The following is a 10547-nucleotide window of genomic DNA, read 5'->3' as shown; positions in this document are numbered from 1 at the left end:
AAGACAGAAGTTGTGTGTTGGATGTGGGGACTTTTGGAATCATAGACTCTCTCTTATCACACAATGCAATTTGACCTTACCTTCTTTCAGTATTTTTTTAATAAGTGATTGATCTCTTGTAATAATTATAATTGATTTTATTTTTTTTAAATAGTAATTGTTATAATATCTTAAATGATACTGTATTTAAGAAATATTGGACCTTACTGTCTGGAATTTTTAAATATAATGATTATTTTACAACTTAAAAATAAGTATAACGCTTATAAATATTCAAAAATTGCAAGTCTGGCGACATGGACATCTATCAAAAGTTACAAGGGTTTTTAATTAAAAAAAGTAACATTTATTAATTGATTTTATTTTATGGTTGCTCCCAATGTTAATATATTGGTAGAATAAAATTTGCAATGTATATTTATCAATTGCTGATCTTTTTTTAATGATGTCTATTTTTTATGCTTTATAAATATTTATATGATTTTTCTTAAGTGACATGGATTCTCAGCAGAATATTTATGAAGAAATTGAAATTAAATATGAAGCCTTTTGGTTGGTAGGAAATAAAACTGAAATCCAGTTTCATATTATGTTTAATTTGATTTATGATTTATAACTCAACGATGAACATAGTGGTCGGCGCAAACAAGGGCTTGAAGAATATGAAGTCGGATACCTAACAGTTTAGGAGAGAGAAAGAGAAAAAGAGAGGTATTATGGTAATCTTAGCAATCCTTCTTGAATGAGATTTTAATTTCCTCATTATGTTCCGACTTGATGAAAAATTGAACTCATTTTAGATTCCAATTCACTTTGAAAACTTGAACTAAACATGGAAAAGTAGGAATGATCAACGTCGTGGATCTGGACCGAGAACAGAAGAACCAGGGATTGATTTAATAGGAAATGGAAAACCAAGAACCGAAATGAATACCCCGGTTCTGGTTCCAACCGATTTCAGTTCCGATCTATTTCCAGTCTACAAGTAAGTGTGCTCTTTAGGGATGTGTTCGGTTCGTAACCCTGCCTAAACCTGACCAATAACCGAAGAATTTGGAGCCGATTAAGAACCAAGAACTAGACCAAATTCCGGTTTTTTCCAGGTTACTCCGGTTTCACATGCTCAAGTGCTCATCCTTACAGGAAAATGATAAAATTGGATTTTAATTCCTCTAATTCCAAAGGAATCCTTTCAACCAAATCGGCTTTAATATCCAACATATCAAAAAGTATAATATTATAACATTATCCATAACTTAATCATATATTGGGAATTTATGCAATAACAATAAACAGTTTGTTATGTTAAATTAATATGAAAAGGGAAACTATGAACAAGTTAAGGATAAATGCTTAAGTATTTTTGACATCCAATATTTTGAAGTATCAGATGTTTGTTACTGGATACATAAAAAAATGGGATACATATTGACCAACTTAAAAACGCCATCCAAATAGCCATAAAAATAGGTAAATTATTATATAAATAAATTTTTTTAACACATTGCTATAATCTAACAACTAAATAAATCAAATTTTGTTTTCTATGATCTTTGTTTAAATTGACGAATTAATGTGAAAATCGAGTCGGTTAAATTAATCAACAAACAAAAAAAAATATTGGTAATGAATTAAGACATAAAAAATAAATTGGTGGGTACTTTTAGATCTATGAAATCTCACTACAAATTAATAATAGGAATCTGATTCACTCTCTCATCCTAAAACTGTAACTGTCATTTAATGAAATTGATTATGATATATAGTTTTTCTTTTTATTTTATCAAAAATTATTGTTGATATTTAATGTATAGCTTTTTTTAATGTATAGTTGAATTATTTTTTATATTAAAAGTTCGTATTTGTTTATGATGGAAGATTGAAAGGGGCATCTAAATGTAATAATTAAGATGGGTAATTAATAAATTATTTTATTAAAATATATATGGCATGTTACAAACTATAAAAGGGCTTAACATCATTCTTACTCATTTCCAAGAAGATTATAAAGATCTCACCCAAGATATAAGGATCTCTCTCATTTTGGGTGCTCTTTAGCTCGAATGTGTGTTCTATTTCTATTATACGTATCAATCTAGGATCTTGTAATTCGGTTTTTGTTTTCTCAAATCAAAAAATTTATGCATCCCAAAACCCTTTTCATCAATTTTCATCTTTGTTGTTTCCTAAAAGCACAAATTTCTGAATTTTTGTAAAGGGGTAGTCTCAGAATTCTAAGTGGGTAGTCTTCATTTTGTGTGTGGGGGCAATCTTGGTACTTGGTGCGAAAATATGGATCTTGTGGGAACCAAAAATTGGGGTTTAGATTAGTTTCTTTGATTGGGTTTGATCTAGAAAAGGGGTTGGAATTTTGACTTTCTGAGAGGATTTAAAGCCACCAATTAGGGTTCTTGTGAACACAATCATAAAGACGAGAAAGTTGACTTTTTCTTTTCATTTCTTGACCAGAAGAACAAACAAGAAAATTTCTTCAAGAAAAGGTAGGACATGATATGCTAATTTTTTGGTTTCTCCGTTGTGGGTTTTTGTCTTTCTGCTTCAAAGATTGAATCTGTGTTTGTTAAATTGCATTTTCATATCTGTTCGATACTGTAATCAGCTAAAAACCCTATCCGCTGGTCTTACAAATTCAAGATCCTTTTTAAAGTCTGTAGTGAAAATCTTTGTTTTCTGTATGTGCAATCCATTTGATGCTGCGTTAATGTTGATCAAACATGAATCCAGTTGAGAATTTGATCAAACATGAATCTAAAAGAATGTACTTGTAGTTTTTTCGTTTCCCAAAATTAAAAAGAAAAAACTAATATCTTCCATAATCCATATGCAAAAAGATCCATTGGGAATTGTCTAAAATATAATGGTTAATTTGCAACAAGCATGAATGATGAATGTTAGAAAATTGATCTAATAGGACTGATTAATCTTATTCATGGTTTAATTTCATACTTTAAATCTTGAAATTTCACAAACACTTTCAATTATTTGTCAAATAGGTTTTGTTTACATTCATCAACATGGGTTCATTTTGCACCAAGCTCATTCCGTGTCTGGTTTCACCACACAAAGCTTCAATTCTCGAGGACCCAAATGGTGGTATGTATTCCATATTTCCAAAATATACCCTTCTGTCATTTTAAGCAATTTATTATATGATAATTTGAAACAAAACTCTTTTTTTTTTTTTTTTTTTTTTTTTTTTTTTATTTTTATTTTTTTATCAACAGGGAATGAAGAGGAAGCCGGAAACTTGCCTGCATTTAAAGAATTCAGTTTTGAGCAACTTAAAAATGCAACATCAGGTTTTGCAACTGAAAACATCGTATCTGAACATGGTGAAAAGGCTCCAAATGTCGTCTACAAAGGGAAGCTTGAAAATCAAGTGAGGATAGCTGTTAAAAGGTTTAACAGATCCGCTTGGCCTGATTCCCGACAATTTATGGTACCAAAAAACTCAATTTTTTGTTCTATTTTGTGAAATTTATTCCAAATTTATGCGAGAATTTGATTTTATGAACATCAGGAAGAAGCAAAATTGGTTGGTCAATTGCGTAACGCGAGGCTAGCAAATCTTCTTGGTTGTTGTTGTGAACATGATGAACGACTTCTTGTAGCCGAATATTTGCCCAATAATACACTCGCCAAACATCTTTTTCACTGTAAGAAATCGTTCATGATCGACTTTTCAAAACTCAAAACATTATACTCTTTAAGAATTAGTGATTTTGGATAAGAAGGCTAAGTACGATGATGTTTTTTGCATTTGATTTTTCATAATCGTTCAAAATCTTGCAAAGTATACTAGTGTCTTTTAAGACGTTTTCACAAGAATTGGGGTTAGTAACGAAAAGATTCAATATTACGAGGGGGCTTATGTAAATTTTGTTGATCTAGGGGAATCACAGCCGATGAAATGGGCAATGAGGTTACGTGTGGTTCTACATTTGGCAGAAGCTCTTGAATATTGTACAAGTAAAGGCCGTGCTCTTTATCATGATCTCAATGCATACAGAATTTTGTTTGATGAGGTGGAAATTTTAATTTTAATTTTAAATTTCAAATTTCAACTTTTTTTTTTTAAAACCCAATATTCATGAATTAGATTCTTGCAGGAAGGTAATCCAAGACTCTCTTGTTTTGGCCTAATGAAGAACAGTCGTGATGGGAAAAGTTATAGCACGAATCTTGCATTTACTCCTCCTGAGTATTTAAGAACAGGTACGTTCTTTTTTCAATGTAGTTTTTAATTACGTTTTGAAAAAAGAAAATGTTTTTTGACTTTTGAGGTCAAAGGGTCGGATCTTTTAAACTTTGATTTTGAAATGACTTCTTAAATTTTGTTTTGCTTTAATGTTTTTTTTTTTTGAAAATGTGTTTTCCTTTTATAGGAAGAGTGACACCCGAAAGTGTGATATATAGCTTCGGAACTCTTTTGCTTGACCTTCTTAGTGGGAAACATATTCCTCCAAGCCATGTAAGAATACATGTCCACACTTTCCATTTATGTATAGATATATGTATGTATGTATGTGGGCCCATTTGTTATGTAGGATAAGACATGCCATGACAGAACAGAACAAATTATACTGTCTTTGGCTGAGAGTAATGTCAATGGGTCTTGTGTGTGAAAAAGACGTGAATGCCCTTCTTATTTGGTTTAAAATTTCAGGCTCTTGACTTGATAAGGGATAGGAACCTTCAAATGCTTACGGATTCATGTTTGGAAGGACAATTTTCAAATGATGATGGAACCGAATTGGTTCGTTTGGCTTCTCGTTGCTTACAATATGAACCCCGAGAACGCCCAAATCCAAAGTCACTAGTAGCTTCCTTGATTGTTCTTCAAAAGGAAACCGATGTTAGTTGATTAATATCTTTTATTTTTCATTTAAATTCTAAATTCTTGCATTTAAGTATTTTGAAAAACAGATTATTAATTTTTTTATTTTTACAGGTTCCATCTTACGTGTTGATGGGTATCCCGGCCACAACTTCATTCTCACCTCGATCACCACTTGGTGAAGCTTGCTTGAGAATGGATTTGACTGCAATTCATGAGATTTTAGAAACAATTTCATATAAAGATGACGAAGGACAAACAAACGAGGTTCTTACTTCGTACTTATTTTTATTCACAATATTATTATTTTTATTAAGAAAAAGGCTTCTTCTAATTCATTCATGTGTCCCATTTGATTTCTTGATTTCACATAAACTGGGTCGGACCCATGAAAGTAGAAGGACCCGCAAACTGGATTCCTTTTGTAATTTATTATTATCAAATTGAACATTGGTAAAACTAATAAAGCGTGATTTTTTTTGAATTTTGGAAATTGATCCTTGTAATTTGTTGTTACAGCTCTCGTTTCAAATGTGGACCGATCAAATGCAAGAATCATTGAATTCAAAGAAAAAAGGGGATATGGCATTCCGACACAAGGATTTCAAGGCCGCAATAGAGTGTTATTCTCAGGTTCTTTCTTTTGCACATTTCTGATCGATGATTATTTATTTTAGAAAAAACTTCAAAAATGGTCCCTGTGGTTTTTGAAAATATCAAGTTTAGTCCCTAAGTTCAAAAAACCTCACGGATCGTCCATGTGGTTTCAAAACTTTTAACATTTGGTCCTTCCGGCTAACTCCGTTACCATTTAGCCGTTAAGTCGGGGGCAATTTTGTCATTTCACTACACAGATACCATTTATGAGGTTTTTAATTACTTTTTTTTTTTAAAATAAATAAATATATAATATTTAATATGCAAGGGGTCCCACCCACTCTCTCTCTCTCTCTCTCTCTCTCTCTCTCTCTCTCTCTCTCTCTCTCTTACACACACCAAACAGTAAACAATCACCTTCATCTTCTCCAACCATCCCTCCCAAAAACCCAAAAGCTTACTGCAAGAATCGACAGTGTGTATGCGCCTACATTGGCTTAGATTCTGTCGTCAAGCATTTCAGCGAACACATGGTGTGCACTAGAACAAACCTAACACATGAGCACTCACATCTGCAACAAAAAACCCAGATCTTTGATGCTTAAGTACAAACAAGAAAAATCAACACCAGATCTTTGATAGAAACGATTCTTCCTATCTGTCCTCCAACAATTTAGTGAACAGTTTCCCCTCTAAATACTCGCGTCTTTCAAATTCTGCTATTTTCTTTCCTAAAGCCCAATCCATTTTCAATTTAATCAAACTCTCCTGTCTAGAATCAGGGTTTATCTCCTTCTTTGCTTAATTTTCCCTTTCAACCATTTTCTGGACAATACTTACTAATCTTGTATCGGTTCTTCAATCATGGACCATAACGAAGGAGACGATCAAAACGAGGCAACTCGATCGGAGCGTCGTATCCATTGGTCTCGCTATGTTGCTATGAAGAATCTAATTAGCAGTAATCCCCTTTCAATTTCTTACGATCTTGTAGTACTGTCTACGACATCGTTGTTGTTTAATAGAACATTCTGTGATCTAAGGCAATTTCGAGGGTTTATAATTGTTTTGTTTTTGTTGCCGATAATAGCGATAAGATAACGAAGGCCGACTCGGAGGAGGATTTCAAGTTAGGGACCAAATGTTAAAAGTTTTGAAACCACAGGGACGATCCGTGAGGTTTTTTGAACTTAGGGACTAAACTTGATATTTTCGAAAACCACAGGGACCATTTTTAAGTTTTGTCTTTATTATTTTTTTTTTTTGTCAAAATTGCAATGCTGAATGTTTAGCAAAATGTCTAAAATGCCCTTTGGAACCACCAAAGAAACTTTCGGCAAAGAATGTGCATGACCTACGTTTTCTGTACAAGTAATGTCGCACCTAATTTGACTATTTCTTTCCCACAAAAAAAAACACCTACTTGACCTAACAGTTAGTCAAAAGTCTAAAATGCCCTTACATAGTTATTTACATATGTACTTAATTGATATGCAGTTCATTGAACATGGACCAATGGTATCACCAACAGTTTTCGCGAGGCGTAGCTTATCGTATCTGATGAATGACATGTCACAGCCTCAGGAGGCATTAAGTGATGCAATGCAAGCTCAAGTGGTGTCACCCGTATGGCACATTGCTTCGTATCTACAAGCTGCCTCGCTTTTTGCCCTTAAAATGGAAAATGAAGCCCATGCTGCCCTTAAGGAGGCTGCAACCCTTGAAGCTAAGAGAACCTCACCTTCCACCAATGGATCTGGTCAATGATCCACTCGACACTTGTTCATATCAGTCAATCTTTTGCTGTAAATCTCTGAAATTTCTTGTTGACTTAGAATGAGATGTTTGACTTTTTTACTCAATTGTCAAATGCAATGGCTTTTTCATGTTGATTTTGGGTTTTTGATTTTTTTTACATGTTATTGAGTAAGTTGGGAGCTTGTGTAATGGGAAGATTGAAATAGAAAAATTGCATTCTTTTGTTGGAGATTTGAATGTAAAGCAAACAAGTCGTCTGACTCTAGTTTGTGTACAAAAATGTTTGTTGTTTATTTTCTTGGTTAGTAAATTCTGGCCATTAGACTATTTCAAGGCAACCCAAATATCTATCAAATAACTAATTTCTCTTTCTTCCATCTATACAAACCCAACAAAATACAAACTTTCACTCCCATTAACAACTCAATCCAAATCATTTTTTTTATTAAACAATTATAATTTATTATTCTTTTCTTATATAATAAAAACTATTAAATTTATTTTAAAAATCCAAAACAACTTAATTATTTATTTAAAATATAAAAATATAAAAGTACACATATATAACTCTATAATTAATAAACTGAATAAATAAAGTTACAAATGTAACATAATATATAAAATTACAAATATAGAAGGTGCAAAGTAGATATTATTCATGAATGCCAATTTTTTGTCATAGCTCAATTAAATTAATTTTTAAAGCTATATGAGCATTTCTATTACGAAGTTGTTCCCTATTGGTCATATAGTTGTCAGTAGAGTATTCAAAATGTTGTTCATCATCTTGAGTAGAGTTGTTTCGTCGTTGGTTTGTAGGCATGTCATTTAGAAACTCAGACGGATCATAATAGTTAAGGTATGTGTTTCGTTCATCCTCAACGATCATATTATGAATGATTAAACATATTATCATAATTTTTCTCATAATATCTTTGTCCCAAACCAGACATGGACGTTGAAGAAATGCAAAACAAGCTTGTAAAACTACAAATGCTTGTTCAACATCTTCTCTGGCGGCTTCTTGACGTTTGTTGAACAACTTGTGTTTTCAGATTTGTGGAGCAGTTGTTGACTACACAAAAGCAGTCCATGCAGAGATATTCTCCCTTAGTGAGATAATACAACATGTTACTTTCCTAAACCTTTCACGACGTAATCACTAAAAATAGGTGATCAATATTAATATCATTGTACAAACATGGTGTTCCAAAGAATGTGTGTCATATCCAGTAGCAGAGCCACAGTGTAATAAGGGGGGTCCGTGGACCCCACTTGAAAGTTGATATTAACCACACTTTACTAAAATAACCCTTAGAAAATTCATGGTTTCTTGAAATTATTCATTCTAACACCCACTTTTGCTGAAAAACAACCCTTAAAAAATTGTTTTTTGCTAATATTATCCCTTTGGCACCCACGTTTGTTGAAAGACATACTTTTGTGATATTTTTAACAAAAAACTCCCAAAGAAACCTCAAAATTTCAGATTTTTTTCTAGGTTCAAATTTGTATTTAATTTTTCATATAAGATGGATCCCGATAATTTTTTATTTTGGATTCGCCACTGGTCATATCCATAAGTCATACGATGCAACAACTTCTAGAATGTGTGCTCAACATTTTTCACTAACTTCACTAAAAACAACCAAGCCGCTAAACTTCTTGTTCCCATTTGCCTCATAAATTTTATGAGCTTCGTTCTCAATATATTTCTGGCTCATTCCACTCGTTTTTCGACGATATGCTTCATGGTAGACATTTTCGCTAAGTTGATTATAACGATATTTCATTTGATCCATGTTTTTGTTACTGACATTTCCTAGGTTTTCTATCCGGGCTTAATCATAGAATGCTTTACTCGTGCCCATAATGATTCGTTTTTCTAGTTTTCGCCACAAACTCTATTTTAACTAGCAATACGCAACCACTTGGATTGTGGTGACTTGGTAAGGCATGTGGAAGATATGGTGGATAACCTATTGACCCATGTTCAAATCCTGGCACCACTCAGCCCATGTGGCCATGGAGGTTCGCCTGCAGTGACTCCAGGGCATAAGACAAAGCTTTATGTTTGCAGCGGGGATTAGTCGGTGCGCGAAAACTGGCCCGGAAACCCTCGTTAGGGAAGCTCCCTTTCCAAAAAAAAAAAAACTAGCAATACGCCATGAAGACATTAAAACGATATCTTCTGCAACATCTCATTTATTGCCTTGTGATTGTGTTTCAGTGTTATGTGAGGTATGAAGATTTGCAGTGATAGAAGTTTGATTTGGAATTGATAAAAACTATATGTTTTTTTCAAATAAAAACTATTTGAAAACAAAGGATCCATGACATCAAATATGAAGTTGAAAGAGATTAGAAATAGAAAAACAAACTTGGATATGGAAATATGTGGATATTGTAGTCTATTTATAAAGAAAAAACATCATAATTTTTAGTAATAATTTTCAAGGTTATGAAAATTGCTCGGCGATAGCTGGGCGGTTGATTGACATTAAACGATTAATTGGACTAAGCGACGATTAATCAGAGATTAATCAGTGACCCTAAACTATTAATACATTTATTTTAAAAAAATATATATATCCTAAAAAAATAAGTATCGGAAAATTTGAAATTTTAAAAATTTGAAATTTTTAGTATAATATTCTAAATTTGAAAACTTAAAATTTTGTAATATTTGAAATTAAAAATTTTGAATTTTTAAAATAGCAACCAAACTTTGCATTTAATCACCGATGAATAATTTTTATTATTGATGGTCTAATGTCAATGAATTATAAACCAAATGGAAACATGGTAAATTGATCACAGTTCATTTGGTTTATAAAAAAAACACACTTCTTGCATAACATTTCATTCATTTAAAAAAAACACACTTAATGCATAGCATACATCATTTACATGTTGAATATTCAGTATGTGTTTAATAACTTAAGACTCTCATGTATAGCAGACATAATTTACATGTTCAACACTTTATATGTACTTAATAACTTAAGGGACAAATGAAAATAAACAAGTCCTCTTCTTTGTTATTAATTGGTACTTACGTCCCAAAATAAAATGTAAATGCTAGGTAGATATGAAATTTCAATAAAAGAGGTTGACGATAATTAGGTAACTACCTTAAGTGCCTCTCGTTCAATACAAAATAAACCTAAACTTCTTAGAAGAAAAAATATAAAGAAACAACGTATAGGGCCCAACCGGGTTCGAACCGGTGACCTATTGATCTGCAGTCAATTGCTCTACCACTGAGCTATGGACCCGTTGGTGTTAGTCTGTAAATGAAAATAAAAATATTGTTAAAAACGCAAGTTTTTAA

General features: G+C 32.3%; 1 protein-coding gene and 1 non-coding gene across 2 annotated transcripts; one reads left to right on the top strand and one right to left on the bottom strand.

The window, feature by feature from the left end:
* The first annotated feature begins 1984 nt into the window (after window positions 1-1984).
* Window positions 1985-7506, top strand: LOC145041720 (serine/threonine-protein kinase BSK7-like). Its single transcript, XM_078989878.1, has 11 exons — window positions 1985-2501; window positions 3015-3114; window positions 3246-3460; window positions 3542-3677; window positions 3913-4046; window positions 4131-4236; window positions 4407-4492; window positions 4688-4876; window positions 4973-5125; window positions 5378-5491; window positions 6953-7506. The coding sequence occupies exons 2-11, from the start codon at window positions 3036-3038 to the stop codon at window positions 7220-7222; spliced, it is 1482 nt and encodes a 493-aa protein (XP_078846004.1). The 5' UTR covers window positions 1985-2501; window positions 3015-3035; the 3' UTR covers window positions 7223-7506.
* A 2913-nt stretch (window positions 7507-10419) lies between these two features.
* On the bottom strand, window positions 10420-10491 carry TRNAC-GCA (transfer RNA cysteine (anticodon GCA)). Its single transcript has one exon. It is a non-coding gene; the product is annotated as a tRNA-Cys (tRNA).
* Between the last annotated feature and the right edge of the window lie 56 nt (window positions 10492-10547).

Source organism: Lactuca saligna, chromosome 4 (assembly GCF_052625555.1).
Source record: "Lactuca saligna cultivar CGN05327 chromosome 4, ASM5262555v1, whole genome shotgun sequence".
NCBI classification, from domain to species: domain Eukaryota; kingdom Viridiplantae; phylum Streptophyta; class Magnoliopsida; order Asterales; family Asteraceae; genus Lactuca; species Lactuca saligna.
This window is presented reverse-complemented; position numbering and strand designations above follow the sequence as displayed.